Raw genomic sequence first — 17,631 nt, 5'->3', positions numbered from 1 at the left:
TAGGTGTTTTTTTTATATATAATTACACAATTCAATGAAATAAATATAAAATATATATGAGCAGAATAATGGCAAGTTGTGAAGGGTACATAATCGGTTTATGCTGCCTTATTACTGTCCTTGTTTACAGTCACCATTGACAGTCACTCAATAAGCTTTGACGTGTTACCACAACACTAGAACAAAGAAATCCATTTCGCTCTAAAGTACAAAGTTAACATAGAAACCTCTGCTGTTAAACTAACATCTAATGTGTTTCACCCACAATCATATCATCCATACACGTGCTCAGTTCTCTCTATTTATGGAGCTTCTTTCTGAATTTATACTCCAAACCTCTTCAATCTACAATACTAAAACTGACTTTTCACATAGCTAAAATTCAATTCTGTAGCTTGTAGGGCTGGCAAATGTTGTGTCTAAAAGCTTATTCAATCAAAGACATGTTTTCAGGAAGAAATTTTCAATTACTAACCACGAATGCCTTGTCATAATATACGAGCAACCTCATTTCTATACATACATTTGCATTGTTACTGTTAATATAAACAATTGAAATAACCACTGATATCTTAAAGAGTTCCATTACAGCTCCTTGGTTTAACAAGCTTCAGTCACATCAGCTGTGAGAAGAAAGAAGATTGTGGAGACTAAGTTAGTAAACATCAACGGCAGGTAATTTTTATGGCTCTTTTTTTCTTTTTAGTGTATAAGGCTTCCTAAACCATTTGAAAGGTCTTCTTTATTTTAGCCAGACTACATCTGGCACATATTTACTTGCCGTGAGCTAACCTTTGAGACCGTTAACGAACCTCTGCTTGGTCACACTACATGTAGGATTAACAACAAAGTAGCCTTCTTGATTCACCTGGAGAGAGGTTTGTCTTTTATTATGGCACTGTACAGAAACACAAACTTTAACATGTTTTGAAAGTTTTCAGAGTATTATTTTTAAGGTGTGCCGTCGCAAAGCGTCCACCTCATACCCAAATACAGTAAGTAAGTGCTAAAACTAATTTTTTAAAAATGCCTCATTATAGCATGTGTTCTGAAACTTGACCACAAGGGGCCACTGTGATGTTTGTTAGAAAACGCTTCAAATATAGTCTTGTAAGATAATGTGCTGAAAAATGGCTGATGTAAACATTTAATAGGTGTCTTGTTAGTCCTCTGGCTTAATCTTGAGTCAGGCTTAAAACAGACCATAAACATAAGAGGTGGAATTATTTTCCAGTAAGGTTTCTTAGCGATTACACAAGCAACACCATCATCATCATTCAAAAATGCTGACTGATCAGCTGGGATCTTTAGAAAAATCTTATCAGGTCAATCTTTATGTCCAGAACAACTGACAAAGTTCACATGTAGGTTAATACTCCAAAGTGAGAGCAAATTGTCTCTTTTCTAAATGAAATACTCCCATTTATTCCTAAACTAACGGAGCCCAAAAGGCCTAAGTGAGAGCTGAACATTTGGTCAGTATTAAACTGTTTAAAATCAGACCAGTGTGGCGTTGACACTGAATTATGTACAGATGATTTCAATATTTAACATCATTGATTTCTGTGCTAAAGTAAATATTTGGCACAAATTCCCAGCCAAATGATGTTCCAGACATTAAGTGGGATTTGACAACGTTTGAATTCCTTTTGCATAGATAGTCTGACTTCCAACCTGCATCCTAATCGCATTTCAATTCGTAGTGCTTGTTGTAACGCTCAAATGGTATAACAGACTTACATGACAGATGTGCTCTCTGCTGACAGTGTGAACCTGTAGTCTGAATGTCATTTCCCTGTTTTTTTTTTAACAGTTAATTCTTGACTGTTACTGATAATTAGCTGCAGCCTGTATGTAACCCTAGTCACAGTCTGTCCAATTTGTGAATTAGACAAATAGTACATGTGCTGAGAAGAACTATTCACTGGGTATAAATACTCACAAAGAAGACTTAAGTTATGAGAATAGTTTTCTCATTGTAAATGTGAATACAACTTTTTTCAGAAAAGGGTCAGCATCAACATAATTAAACTTCAAAGAATGATTACGTAATCACACCACTCCCAGGATAGTAAAAGACATAAATATAGAAAAATATGTAATATATATATATATATATATATATATATATATATTTATACTGTATATGCATATAAAACTAGGTATCAGAAAGAGAACATAGGATGTATCAACATAGAAACCAAGTGAAAATACAAAATGAAAGTAAGAACACAGCAAATGCCCCTGCTTAAAAATCACAGCAGGTTGTACAGCAGCAAAGTTTCCCCATACTGTTCTTTGCAGCTATGGAACAGGGGAAGAACTGTCATGTCCTCTTAGCCAAGAGAAAAACCTGACGTGAACAATCTCTATTGACTTCACTCCGAATTAGGAATGGATCCTCTGTAAGAACGGCTTAATTTCAAGTGAATTTCAGATTTAAATATCTCAAAACGTACAACAGTGGGGAGGTGTTTACTGCACTTAGTTGACATGACACCGCTGTTTCTAGAGATGGGTGTCAGGAGTTCTCTTGCAGAAGAGTGTGTCAAAAGCAAGGTGAATAGCTACTGTTTCAGAGTTAACCAACACCAGCAGCAGCACTTCTCGTGACCCAGCAGTAGGAATGATTTCTGTTTGGACGGAGTTCTCAATGTAAAGTGACAACGGAGGCAGTGGGCGCTTTGTCATTTCGGCATATCTGTAATATACAGGCATTAAGTTGAATTGCATCTCATTTTTTTTAGGACCTCTTTCATTATCACTATATCCAATATGGATTACCTACCAAAGGGTGACATATATAAGAAAGAGGCACAGCATCACCCAATCAGTGCTGCAGCGTACATATCAGAGAGCAGACCATCATTCGTCACATGAGGCTTCACCTTGCAGCAGGTGGTCACACCACACTTAATTATCATCAGTTAAGCCCAAGTAACTTCAGAAATGCAAGACCAGTTTCTGTCATCTTCTCAAATTCTAGGAATCGGTTGCTTTGTGAATTATTTTCTTTTTATACTGTATTTAACCAGTTTCCTTGTAAGTGCTATATATATAAGGATAGGGACTGGGTAATGTCCCTTCCTCTGAATCCAAACAAATCTGGCCTTAAATGCTCCTTAATGACTTTCCAATTTTACATTTAAATCTACCCAAATCCACCTGTTTAAGCACGTAACATTTCCAGTATAGTATAAAACAACTATTCGCCTTTTTTTAGAGGCAAAATTGAAAAGATTAGAAGCAGAAATTAATTCATTTCAAATTTGAAATTGAGTAATTAATTCAGTACTTCTTCTAGTGAAAAGGCCACAAAAATACATAAAGAATCATTTGCCTGCCTAACACTCTCCAAGGTCTTTAAGAACAACCAACAACCCTACACAACATTTTTTCACTCCAACTCTGACCAAAAATCAATATTTTGTCAACCACAATACTAGCACATGTCAAGACTTCCATGGATGAGTTGCCAAATTGAGAGAAAAAATGGCACACATTGCCATCTTTAATAATATTTTAGAAAGGGAGTCGATGTAGTCCAGGAAAGGCTCACATACAAATTCTGGCCCTAATGGTTCAAGTTTTAAACTTTTCAAACACAAAAGAAAAATTTTCTTTAAAACTGCCCAACTAGACCAGCATTAGCATGTCATAAGCCTTTACCAGACTGCACTGACTGCTGTTCTCTATTATTACTTCCTGACTACTGAATAAGCTATTTGGCATGATTGACTGCTGAGTAAAACTCTGCAAACCAAGACAGAACTACAGACACAGAAACATGAACAGTCGTGCATCATAAGCAGAACCCTTCAGCTAAACATTGGTCAGATATCAAACTGCATAATGCAGTACTCTCCATATGGGCCATAGACAGCCGTGTGTAGGCAGGTTTTCACTTCAACCAAACACTACGACAGGTGATTTTACTGCTTAGCCCCGCCCAAAAGAGAAGAGGAGCTAATCAGTGAAAACTTCTCTTGCTGTGTTTGGCGAGCACTTAGAGGGAACTGTTTGGAGACCACTGGTAACCTCATAGCTGCAACAATAAATCCTCTTTGCCCTAAAACTACATGCAAATATTGGATTATAATCTACATAGATCACTCACTGATCACTTTAAGGCAGCGGCTTCAAAGGCTCAATTTACATTGAGACACTTCTGTGTGGATAAAATGTGATTTGGCATAGGCTTTACAAATAGCTTTACTGTCACATATGTACTACTTCAATCTCTCATGTTTTATGCTTAATAACATGAAGCGTAAGAGCTGTCCGCGGCCAGTGCTGCCACAGTAAGGCATGTCAGAATAGTTTTTCACACTGGAGTGAAAGCAAATCTGTGCTATCAGCCACGGAAGAAGGGTCACAGAGGTCCAATACCCTGCCGGTGCTGGGGGGGAGGGGGTCGGGGAGGGGGGGTTCGCACAGTGCACAGACAACATGGATTGTGTAAGAGAGACAGAAAGAGGGAGACAGAGTCGTGAATGCAGCATAACATCACATAGAGCTTGCCACACCATTCCATCCCTCAGTCTTAACTACTGAGCATCCTCTCAGTGGAGGATGAGTGGGTTCAGGCTGGGTCAGAACCGGGAAGGACCAGGCAGGAGAAGGAGAGCCCAGTCCTGTCAACACTAGGAGGGAGCTGAAAATGGGGTGGGACTGGCGTTGTTGTGGTTGGCTGACTTGACGATGGTGATGACGCTGGTGGTGGCCACCTTTCCCGGCGAGAGGGGCCCGCGGGTCACAGTCCGGGCAAAACACTGCAGGGCCTCATACTTGGCTCGCAGGGCATCCAACTCCAGCCTCATGCTTGCATTCTCGCGGGCCAGCTTGTCCACCTCCTGCTGCAGCTCTATCTTCTGTCTCTCCAGCTCCTCCTTCTGGGTGACGCGTTTGATGCGGCAGCTGGCAGCGTAGCCCCGGTTTTTCAGGGTCCGTCGCCGCTGCTTCAACCGCACGACGTCCTCCTTGGTCAGACCACGCAGGTGCTGGTTGAGCTCGCGCACGGACATGGCCACCAGCTCGTCATCGCTGAGCGCCGGGGCATTCTCGCCCACCTCCCTCTTGACCTGCGGGACATGAGCAGTGGGTGAAGAACAGCACCATGTCGAGGTCTCAGCTCATCAGCAAACTTCTCAAACATCTCACACTTACCTTTAAAGCTTTGCTCGTCTTAAAATGAGTCGTCATTCCCTGCATGCAGACAACTGGCCAGGATCTCACAGAAGACACACTGAAAAGTGAAAATTAAACACAAGTAGATTAGCCTGACTTAAATTAAGTGAATCAACACAGCAGTGGATCAAGTACCCTACTTAAATACAATTTACAGACTCTTGCACTTTATACTTTTTAAAACTTCAACTCCACTACATTTAAGGGGGAAATATTGCAGTTTTCAAGAAATAACATTTATTCCACAGCTGCAAATTTTATATACAAAACACAAGATAATTTTTTAAAATGATACTACTGCTTGCCATGTAGCTAGCTGTAGCAAGGAAAAAAAATTCTATAAGTAATTTTGAATAACAGAGATGAGTTTTGATGCTCACTTTTCACTTGAATGCCAGCTCTGAACACTGCTGCAACTAATGCACATTTCTGTATGTTGAAGACCCTGAGTAATATTGGCAGTCCTCTCCACACATCATAACAACATTCCAGGGTTACATCATGTCCAGTGTCAATATTTTTGTCTGCATGTTAGAGCCACACTTTCCAGCAGAGGGCAGCATCACACCATGAACTCACACCGGAGCAGACTTAACATTTCCTTCTAGAAGGAGGGCTTAGACAATGTAGTTCACTAGACCAAGCCAGATTAGAAACAGCCAACCACTCTCACTCTCTTTTCACAGAACGTTACATATAAGCTTTCTGCTCTTTTTTAGCGACAAAAAGAAAGACTCCCTGTACTCATTAAGGTGAGGCTCATGCTTTCCAGACTGCTGCCATGGCCAAAAAAAAGTGAGAGTGCTGAGCTGTGATCCTGTGAGAGGCACACATCCCCCCAAGGCTCCATTTCAGGTCCTGCAGACCAGCCTAACTACGAGCGCACTGTTCCATGCTCAACTGCTACCATGGAAACGCCCTGCGAATGGGCGTGGGAGTGTGAGTCACATGGTCACCAAAAGGGTAAACAAGCCTCATTCATAACCGCAACACAGCCTATACATAGCACGAAACAGAAGCCGATAACTTCAAGGCACACTGCGTTCAAAGGTTGTCAATTTATCAATGAGCTTTGTCTTTATCCTGTTATTTATCCTGTGATTCTTCCAGCCTTCTCAGACTGTTGTCTAATCTGATATCTCTGGCTCCACAGGGACACAGTCAGTGCACTCTGCCTCCACATCAGACATTAAAACAGACCATCGCATCAGCATAACATTTACAGTTATGCTGAACTTTACGGGGCAGTAGATGCGCATGTGGAAAATTCCTGGAGATAGAGTGTCACAGAGAAATAGTTTCCTTTATAGTCACTGATGTATTTTTGCTGTGAGACAATGTAGTCTGTCAGTTTAGAGCTGTGTCTCGCTGGCTGGATCCTCTTACACTGGGCTTTCCTGAGCTGCTCTATGCCCTTATTTAACTCTGGTGGGATATTTTTAGCTCACAGCGCTGACACAAATTTCTGCCAACTAAACAATTTAAGTGAGCATGCGATAAGTGATACCTCAGTAAGAGGGCAAATATCCTCTGCAGTCCTGTTAGCTGCAGCTTCCATGGAGGAAAAAGCCTGGGTGTGGCTGTTCTTTTTGGGATGTTTATCACATTTTCACATGCTATGGTTATATTGCTAATACAGGACTTTGCAGTCAACATGAAAAACAACAACTGTTACTCTTTGATGGGACCTGAACGTTAGTCATTGTTCTCATAATAGCAGCATCTCCGTCTACAGAATGTGCTTTCATGTTTTCGTAAGAAGCAGATGAACCTCAAAGAATCCTCACTCGGAAAATAAAGAGATGAAAAATACATGCACCGACCAAACAGCTAAACCCAGAGCCGCAACTCTATTTAGAGATTTAAAGAACAGCTGCTGCTCTGTCTGAGGTGCTTCGTTTGTTTTGCAAAACGCATAGCAAAGAATTTCATAACAGAACGTTTCAGAAGCGTCGAATTAAAGATGAAAAACTAGAAGACGACATTCCTCGACAGCAAGTTGGCCTAAGTAGCTTCATTTAAGTGGCAGAAGGGGGTCCCTGGGTATATTCCTTGCAATGATCATGGAAAAGTGGTGTGGGGGCCTCTCCTCATACAAGAGACCTCCAGCTTGAACCAAGAGGCCAGGTTGTTTCCCTGAAATTCTTTAGGCATGTGCTTATGTTTTTTGCAGCTCGCACAGACAGAGAGAGAGAGAGAGAGAGAGACAGGGTTTTCTTGATCGACGCTGCAAAGTTTGCTCAGAGGAAAAACAGCCGCTATATCACGCAGCTAAATCCACGCTTTATGATTTCTGCCACACTGACGAGATGGGTCTGTTTCACAACAAATCGCGGCTTCTTGTCATAGTTGAGCAAACAACTCATATAGGATTTTCGTAACAGTGAGAAAAGGACTGGGAAAATACCTCCAAAGAAAAGCCACAGATGGCGGGTAAAGAACAAAACCACATTCCTGAGTGAACACACATGTGCAAAGCCTCACATGCACAGCGCAGGCAGATCTTTAGTGGACAGGGAACATTTCAGTCTGAAAATGTCCTGCAATGCACTCAGCTATGGGGGGGGGGGGGAGTTCAGACGGTCCCACTTGTAAAACAGCGGCTCCAAAATTCACAAAATGTCTGGAATTCAAAAGTGTCTCGCATCTTTCACTTGCCCAAACAAATCAAAGGCGGCCTGTGAACACACGTGTGGAAGTCAGGAGTCCACCGGCTACCTTTGTGCTAGACACATTAACACCTTTCCCACACAATGGATAACATGTAAGAGCCCGCTCATTCCTCAGGATGATCCTCTGATGACTGATAACCGTAAATGTACTATTAACTCAGCAACAATGCCATTGTTCAGTTCTGAGTCACAAAAATGCAGATTAGAGCTGAGGGATGACATGAGAACATCTCCTCAGCTAAGTGTCCATTATAAAAGCTATACACGCATCTCATGGCTGCAGCTGTTTGCAAAGCCCATGTCTTATTTAATGTGGAAAGCAGAATGTTTTCTGGTAAAGCTGCTACTTTGTTCTTTGGGTGTACATGTTGCTTTGAAGATGAACTGACCCTTTCAAGACTATTTTTTGAGAATGCGGTAAATACACAGAACCAGGCCAAAGACTCATTTCTACATGGGCAAAATCAGCCTGAGTTAAATAGCTCTAATGCAGTAGCACTACACTGAGTCTATAGGCAAGACAAATGAAACGAGTTATATAAAACTTTGTGCCATTTGTCAGCTGATGCCAAATGTTTTTAAAGTCAGGCATCTGGTCGGGTTCTGGGCTGCACTTGTGTTACAGCAGGTAAGTGTGGAGCCCAGCCTTCCCCTAAAATAAACAGCATATCAAAGACTTATGCACTCATGCTGCAGTGATAAATGCAGAGCTGGCTTGTCTGGACTTTTTGTTTTCCTTCTGTTTTTGTCTCAGTTCGGGGGTAGGTAAAGCAGACTTGTTGCTGCCTTTGACAGCCTGACAAAGTGCTCACTTGAGCACCCAGAAGTGCTCGCTTTTCTTGCATTTTTTTTTTTTCTTTTTTCAAATCAGGGAGGTGGAGAGATTTCTCTACAGACGGGTGCGCGCAGCACTCTGCTCTTTCTCCAGCGCAGCACATTTGGTGGGATATTATGTGAAGGAAATGGAGAGCATAGCTGAGCGATGAGTCATGCTGTTTACTGGTAAAAGCGACGACCAGCGGTAGGGAATCACACCCTCCTGACCTGACGTTTCCTGGAAAATCCCGTTGTTTCACAGGGAGGAAGGAAAAGTACAGAGAACTTTGGAAATGGTTGGCATGACCACCGGAACTTTAGTGCGGAAAAGGAGGAGAACTTGCCGAATATCTGAGCAGAGATATTCTCCCAACCAGGGACGTTGGGACTCTGAGATATGTCAAGAATGCAAAATTAAAAAAAGGGACATAATATTCTGTTTCCCACAAAAGCATTAATTACATCACATCTCTCATTTGTAAAACATGACACACAAAGACAAAGTAAGGCTCTCTAGATGAAAATACTGTTTGAAATAATTCAGTATTGTTTAGATTTCAGTGCTTCTCCTTCAAAACATCCGACGGAGGCAATGTGACAAGCAAAGCATACATTTTGAAGGCTGTGGTGCTATGAAGTGTTTGTTTGTGCTGCTGCGAACACGGTGGAGTCAGGAAGCTGCCAAGGAAAAAGATCAGCACTGGAATCAGCAAGTCAGCCCCACTGAGAAGCAACAAGGAATTCCCAATAACAGAATCCCGCAAAATAAATAAATAAACGAGTCAACTTTCCGCAGCTCTGACCGTAATGAGGTGAAAGCAGCTGGATGAGATTCAGTCATTATGACAGAAGAACAAAGCAGCAAAGGGCAGGATGCAAATCTCTGTGGGTGGCACAGTGTGCAGTGTCAAACACCACATAACTGTCAGGGAGTCACTTTGGACGGCTGCACCGCAGGCCCGTTAACACGTTAGCCCGTACACACTCCGTTTGGCATGTTCAGCTGTGGATAAAATCACTGACTCCCAAAGTCAATAATCAAAACTCAACATCTTTTTTCCAGTAAGGGGAGCAAAACACATCACAGCCAGCGTGAGTCATCGGATCACTAACCACAGCTATTTTACTTTCACAATACCTCACCACAAAAGCGTTTTGCTCACTCTTGTGTCGCTTTCATCCTTCTCCACTGACCAGCAAAATGAGAAATAGCACAAATCTGGTGACAAGTGAACCTGATCCTGTGCTTTCTGGGGAATTTCTCCCGACGTGCCTTGTCACTGTCACAGGCTACGGTGGTGATAGAGTGAGTCAGCCGCTGATATTTCTCCATCCACAGAAGACATCATCGCTTTGGTGACTGAACCACATGTTAACCTCATGACAGAGGAGTGCACCCGCTCGCTCTGCCTCTCTGAAAGCAAGCAGGCGCTCTGCACCCACCAGAAACAACAGTGATTCAGACAGACCATCTCAGAGAAACAAGATAAATATTTTCCAGATATAAATCACAAAGGCCTTGAAAGGTCACGAGTTACTCAGTAAAAGGCAAAGGACAAACTAAAATGTGGACAGTCAAAGAGTTTTGTTATTATTGGGTAATCAGAAAAAAAATGCACTCTCAGGACACAGTTTCCTTATCTTTGTCCAAGTCATAAATAAGGAGACCAGACAGGTTAGTAATCATGAAGATCAAATAAATCCTCTTCTTCTTCCTCCAGTGATTTATGGTTTGTGGAAATATGCGCTCCTCCTGCTCTTTAGTGACTGTTCGTTCCTCCCGTGTAGGCCAGATCAGCCCTGGTGGTCTGACTTCACGTCGTGCCCTTTGTCCCACATGTCTAAAATGCAGACCACGTGTTGTTTCCAATGTCAAAAGAAGGCTGGTATTTTGCACCTTTATAGCCGCCTGTAAGAAATACCGCGTCGAAACGAACAGGACTAAAAGAATGAAAGGGGATGTGAAATGTTTTTAATGTGAACCACCAACCAGTCACTAAGTTTATTTCACTTCCATTTTCCTCCCCAGAAAACGCTCGCTTGAGTGACAGAAAGTAGGCCTGGGCTATAAATAAACAAGCTCCGACAAATAAACACAAGTATTTGTACCTTAGAGTAATTCACAACGACGACGCTGTTGTGTTGCATTAAGGTTCACTTTAACCACACCGAGCGGCATCACAACTGCATCATTCACTCATTCACCCGGACTGTGCTCAGGCACAACGGCGTGTGTGTTCTGTACGTGCTGTTTCTCCGTTAAAGCCGTTTAATACGCATGTGTTCACGTTTTGAGCGCTCCGTATAAACTGTGCCAAACGTATTAACACCAGAGACAGGCTGGGCTGAATCCACACCAGTCATTTTTTAAATGAATACCAAACTACAAGTCGGCCAAAAAAGGGGGAATAAAGCGAGCAGAAACAAAAATAAACAAATTACTTTTTTAAAAAAACTATTTTAGTCTGTGCCCCCTTCTCCCCGACTTCATACAGACGATCATAGTACAGCTCTGAGCCACTTTTCGGCATTGTGTTATGTTACTCCAACACAACACGTGTCCACGCTACCGAAACGCACATCTACAAAGTCAACATCAACTTTCATGGCCGGGATCAAATCTTATCCTACATGATGATGATGATGGTGATGATGGTGATGATGATGGGACTTGCGTAGCCAACAAATAAACAAATAATCCTGCCCGGGCGCGCCAATATGTTGTCAGCGTGACAACTCGAGCAACTTAAAAAAAGGGAATGTCATAACATCTTTCCAAAAAAAAAGGAAAAAAAAAACAAAACAAAACATCAACCTCACCTCTGTGGACGCGGATATCTGTGGACCGGAATGCGTAAAATCTTGCGGAGTAGGTTTCCTACACAGGAACGACGAAGAAACTTGACACAGTTGGTGTAAAGCGTCCAGCAGACGGGCAGCGGTGTATCCTCGTACTAAATTAACTACAAAACAACAACAATGTACCAACATTCCACGCTCTGCTTCCGCAAGCACTCACGTCACCGATTCCTCGTGACCGCCCCCTCCATTCATGAAAATAACTTTCTGCTGACGTCAGTCTGGGAAGGGGGGTGGGGGGTGTGTGGGGGGGGGGGAGGCCATAAATAGAAGGTAGATACTGCTGGCGGCTGCTCATGCTTACTTTACAAAACTAATCTGTACTAAGTCAGCTCATGTCAGCTCAATATTAGCCAAGAATACTCACGGAAAAGTCTCAAAATGAAGGCCTGAACCTGTTGCTGGTTGCTCCCTCAGTCCACTGATACCCCCCCACACGTACACACACACACACACACCCTCACCATCCTTCCAGCAGTCTCCTTTTCAGTCGAGTCCACGCTACAAGGTTTTCAAAAAATGTGCATTAGCTGTTAGAAAACAGCGACCTCCTCCCTCCGTCTGACTTGGGAGCAGCACTTGCATTCCATTCCTGAGGAAAGTATGTGGTGTAGTAGCCCAGCAGTCACAGGATTTCTCTTATTCTAGCTGCTCTGCTGCCAGTAACATCACAGGTTATTCTGGGTAATTAAGCACTGGATGCAAATATGTGAAGTCAGTGGCCTTTTAAGGGCTGCGCTCTGATGGGTTTCCCTGTTCACTTATCAGAGGAGAACGTTTTGAGGCTGGTTCAGATGAAGGTACCTGTTAAAAACAGCGTGTTTACACTATAAACACTGCGGGCTATGCAGTTCAAACAAGGGTAAAAGGAGCAGGGCGATACATTCTCCCTTTTATTTCTGCTGACTGGACCCAACATGGCTTATAGAGCAACTAAATCTGTTCTGCGGGTGAACGCAAACCACTTTATATTATGGCTTAGATGAGTAATAATATTGCATGTGGAATTTGAAGAAACGTAAAACGTCATCAGAACACACGCGTGGGAAATGTAAACACTTGGGTCTGGACCCTATGTGGCAGAAATGATGAAATTACACGTGGAATCCGGTCAGTTTTACACAGAGCCATATCCATTGTCAAGTTTAGCAACTGGTGGTGGCTAAACAGTTCATTTACAGATGAACATCATAAAAAATTCAGCTGTCACACACCTTCTTTTAAAAGTACAAACAGACAGGAAGAATCCCATCATAATAAAGTGCAACCGTTTGCCGGACATTTTGTGTAAAGACAAACAACGACATGAAATCAGTCATTTAAGAGTTTTTAAATTTCCCATTTCGGGTCAAAATTAGCCTCATTATTGAGTCATTCTTGTTCCGTGATGGTTTCTGTTTCGTGGTGCTATGTTTAGCAGGGAAATACGAAAACAAAGGCGCTCACATTATCTCGGATGCATGACGCAATTTTGACCTTTAGATAAAGTGTGACTAGTAGATGACTAGCAAATAAATATTGACTGTTGGGATACATTTTGCTTACTGTACAAAGAGCTCTCTATTTTCTGAAGGCTTTCCACTGGCTGTTTTTTCCAAAGCATTGACACTTAAAAAAAAAAAAAAAAAGCAAAAACTTTTGAGTACAAGACCCACTTCCAGCAAAACTGACTAAACCCCTGAGAATTCATCTCTTTTACATAGGCTTTGTGCCAGAAAACCTGTCTGGCGGAGCTCTAGGATGATAGTCATAGTTTAGGGCGAGTGACTCAACAGTATAAGCTCTTCCTCTGAATCACATGTGGAATCAATTTCTCACTAGAGAAGGTGGGCTTGATTCTTTCATGTGCACCCGAGCCTGTTTTGAATTTAAAAAAAAAAGCAAATAAAAGCAAATAAACTTCATCAGATGAGAAACCAGCTTTGTGTTCTGGTTGGCTTGTGTCACCTTCGCGTTGACTGCAAGCCACAACGCATCATTTCCTTTGTGTAGCCTTCCTGTAATGAGTTAAACACAGGCATTGTTTGGTGAGCCAGTTCTCATCTGCTTCTGTATTTTCTAAATAAAATGAAAACATGACTGCAGGGATGGGATGTGGAATGCATTACATTAGGTTTACTGGAGGAACGTAACTAAATATATTTACCCAATATTGTACTAAAGTACGGTTCTGAAGTGATTGCTCACTTGGGTATTTTAATTTTATGCCGCTTTACATACTCAACATGTAGTTAAAACAAAATATATAGTATGGCATCTTGTACAATTCGTTCCGCCTTTACCAGCTGCAGTTTAAGTGAAGCTTGCATTAATGCATCACTAATTATAATTCGGTAAAATAATATAATTTTTCTGAAAAGTGGTACTTTGCATAATGAGTACATGTTGTAAGTATATTCTAATGATAACATTTATCTAATCTGACTTTAAACACAGTTTAAATGCAGAATGCAGGCCTTTTGCTTGTAACAGAGAGTTTCTACTGTCTGAAAACTTCTCTCACCGCTGATTAGATTAGATTAGATTAGATTAGATTAGATTAGATTAGATTAGATTAGATTAGATGAGAGATGAGATGAGATGAGATGAGATGAGATGAGATGTAACAAGACAGGATTACATTACTTTAGAACAGATTTAAAATGAGATTGGTTCAAATAATCGTAGATTACAGGTGGGATGAGATGAGATGGGATTACATTGCATTTATGGAGAAGAGAGATTAGATGGGATGTGATGAAATTGACTGAGATCAAACTGTTATATTTGATGAGAATAGAGATGAGATGGGGTTGCTTGAGAGAATTAAATAATTATGAGATTAAAGTAGAAATGAAATAAGATCGAATGAGATGAAAGATGTGTGTCTAGATAAAATGGAATTTCATTGGATGAGAATGAGATCAGGTTACATTAAATTAAATATCACATGAGATGAGTTTGCACTACAATAGATTAGAAGAGAGATGAAATTGTATGAGATTAATTTAGATAAAAATGGGATTATGTTAGATATTAATGAAAAGAAACAGGATGAGGTTAGACTGGATTAGAGATAAAATGAGATGGTATGAGAATAAATGAGATGAAACCAGATTGCATCACATTACAGATGAGATTACATTAGAGTAGATGAGAATGAGATGAGACGGGATTCAGTGCAGAAAATACAAAATAGACACGATGAAACAGAAACCAGTCAGTGGTGGTAAATTTTGTGTGTGTGTTGTCTGTTTCCTGTCAAATCTGCCGGCTGTGTTGGTGAGACAAAGTCTTTGCAGGACCACCGCTGATAAAGTCAGACCTCCAGCTGCTCGGTCAGTGCCACACCACCCAATTACTGTCCATCTGGTAACAGTGTCCACAGATGACCTGAAATACACCCAGTGTGCCTAACAAAACAAAAACAGCAGAACATGTGCAGCAGACTCGTCAGGGTTTTCGTTAGACCACCATGCTGTGGGGTCTGGGTTTTCATAAGCAATCTTGGGTTACAGGAAGTAACACTAAGTCACTAATCTTGCTTCTTTCTGACTCAGATTGTTGAACTCAGAAATCTGATCTGGCACAAAGAGGCCCTCAGTTGTAAGGGCATCACTTTCTTCTTCCAAATGCTCCAAATTGTAAGTGAGTAAAAATGGCTGAAGTTGACCACGCAGAGGCTTTTAAACTGAAGTAATGAGTCAAGTAAATCACAGCGGAGGGAAAATAAAAAAAACATTGTCCTTCTCCAAGCGTTTTCACGTCGTTCCAGAAAATCTAACTGTGGACGCCTGACACATTAGACAGCTGCCCGCCCCTGGCACAGTTTGGATCGTACGTAATTTCAGAAGAATAAGAATTGTTTTTGCAGATTTGTAGACTTCCCATATGACACAAGGTTTAATTTGGAACATTGACTGGGCATTCCACTGACTTCACCAAAATGTGTTTCATATGAAAACACTTTACGTAACCGGCTGGCTGGTTAAAGTGCATGAATGCGAACATGGTGAAGTTACTGGAGTGGTGGTGACTGCACTTGTTGACAGCCTAATAGTCACTGGAGTTCTGTTAGATTCTCTTACAGCATCACAACACTGAAATCTGTTGGGTGACCAAAATAAAAGTTTGGGTATTTCAGCTCAGCCAGCAAGGATAGTACAGCTTGTAAACATAGAAGGTGAGAGTCACTATTTATAGGCTTGATAGGCTTGTCAGTGCTAAGCATTGTTCAAGGAATGAACAAATCAGTGCTGCTGACCATTAGCAGGACTAAATATGGACAAAAGGGAAAAGTAAAACTTTGTTTCCCTGAGGTACGAGCATTTTTAAAGAGTGAAAACAGTCATCAGGATGAAAAATTGCACACCATGAAAACATTGCATCTACAGTGGTTTTAAGTATGACTCACTGCCATGAAGGTTCTGGATGACTTTAGGCTGAAAAGAATCTGCATTTATTTCCTTCTGGATTGGATCTGATCATGTACTTTGAGGCTGATGATTTGTCTGTTTTTGTCATCCACATTCTGTCGTATTGAAATATAGAGTTACATTAAAGTTCTTTTATAGGTATGTGGTCCTTGACAAAACAATCACAAAATGCTCATTTTTTAAACAGAGTATTGGTTTATTAGGTTTTCAGTAATGTTCACGGATTTATTCAAATGATAAAATTTTGTTCTGGTGATGTAGAAACGTCCCATCCTGTACATTCAATAAATTGTGCTATTTATTGCCATAGAATAGAACAGAGACTGCTGCCACCTTGTGTTAATCTTGGGGCATTTAAAGGAACGACACAACATTTTCTGCTTTTCTGCTTTGCTTTTCTCTGCAGGAAAGCAAATACTAATATGAAAAAGAAGACAAGTAAAAATATTTTAAATTGACATGTATTCATCACAACTTGCCTTCCTTTGTAACCACTTTTCTCTTCTTTATGTACTTTTATTTTATCAAGTTGGAAAGCAGCTAATGATTCATCCTTTAGTCAAACCATATATGGAAACTATGCTCTAAACAAGATACTGTACTCTTTTTTAGAGGTAACGAGTCATTCTGTTCTGTTCTGATTGTCAAAGTACTGGATAAAAAACAAAGATAAAGTTATCTTGCTTCTCAACTAATCAAAAAGCTCCCAAAAACGTAGGTGTAAATTCAATAAATGCTTGTGTTTTTCTTGTCTTTTTGATGCTATTTCACAAAAAGTAGCTAAAATTTTTCTTGCAGTGGGGCTATACCTAAAATGCACTCGATAAAATAGATTATTTGTGCATGAATTGAACCTCTTGGATTTTTGATTATGATTTTGAGATGGCATCATATCTACTGCCACTGAACCGAGTGATGTGGGCGTAAAAAGGCCTTTAAAAGCACTGACTGAACCACATGAGAGAAACAGTGCTTAAAGTGAGTCATTGGTTTGACTCATTGGTTTGATGTAGCGATTGAGACCTAATGGAGAAACTGTGAGTCAAAATATAAGTGAACTCGCAGCTGACACCTGTCATGTTGTATTTAGTAAACATCAAAGTCATTTTGCTTTTGAATACTCTCCGAATATACCCCTTGTACAAAGCTAAATTCCACAAAAAGCCCTGTAAAAGTAAAAAAAAAAAAAAAAAACAACCCAAGACTCTTAAATTCTCCCAAGTGGTCAAGTTACAGAACTACAATACTGCCGTGTTAAAAGATTACTTTGAAAGTCTTGACCGGAAGCTTGACTATGCTATTGCGTCAAATTCGATATTCCAATTGTAGTTATCCACTGTGACCACAAGAGGGCAGACATACACATATACACGTCAACTAGACATGGCGAGATCCCTAACTTACGCCACAATCACATCTCTATCGTTAAATAGAGGTGTTAAATACAAATCTTGTAATTTTTTTTAATAGACCGCTCTATAAATGACGAAGCTATTGTATCTGTCTCCATGCTTCAGCTGCTAATATGTGTTTCCCTGTATGATTTCGAGTACAGCTGTACTTCTCTAGCATCTAGTTAGACACAACATAGTTATGATTCCTGTGAACAATTTCAATGTAAAAAGGTTTATCAGGAGTAACGTTACATGACACTTTCTGGCGCTAGGTGGCGGTATGCACTG

The 17,631-nt window shown here is 40.8% G+C and overlaps 1 protein-coding gene across 3 annotated transcripts; it reads right to left on the bottom strand.

The window, feature by feature from the left end:
• Positions 1-16: 16 nt before the first annotated feature.
• mafk (v-maf avian musculoaponeurotic fibrosarcoma oncogene homolog K) lies at positions 17-11,709 on the bottom strand. Of its 3 annotated transcripts, none has more exons than XM_046416235.1 (3): positions 11,496-11,709; positions 5,167-5,245; positions 17-5,081 (listed from the first exon to the last, which is right to left on the bottom strand). In XM_046416235.1, exons 2-3 carry the CDS (start codon positions 5,209-5,211, stop codon positions 4,644-4,646), a joined length of 483 nt encoding a protein of 160 aa, XP_046272191.1. In that variant the 5' UTR covers positions 5,212-5,245; positions 11,496-11,709; the 3' UTR covers positions 17-4,643. The 3 variants fall into 3 exon arrangements, with proteins under 3 accessions (XP_046272191.1, XP_046272192.1, XP_046272190.1); XM_046416236.1 differs by lacking the exon at positions 11,496-11,709 and adding an exon at positions 10,785-11,467; XM_046416234.1 differs by lacking the exon at positions 11,496-11,709 and adding an exon at positions 5,568-10,771.
• Positions 11,710-17,631: the final 5,922 nt, after the last annotated feature.

Source organism: Scatophagus argus, chromosome 16 (genome assembly GCF_020382885.2).
Source record: "Scatophagus argus isolate fScaArg1 chromosome 16, fScaArg1.pri, whole genome shotgun sequence".
Lineage (NCBI taxonomy): Eukaryota > Metazoa > Chordata > Actinopteri > Scatophagidae > Scatophagus > Scatophagus argus.
This window is presented reverse-complemented; position numbering and strand designations above follow the sequence as displayed.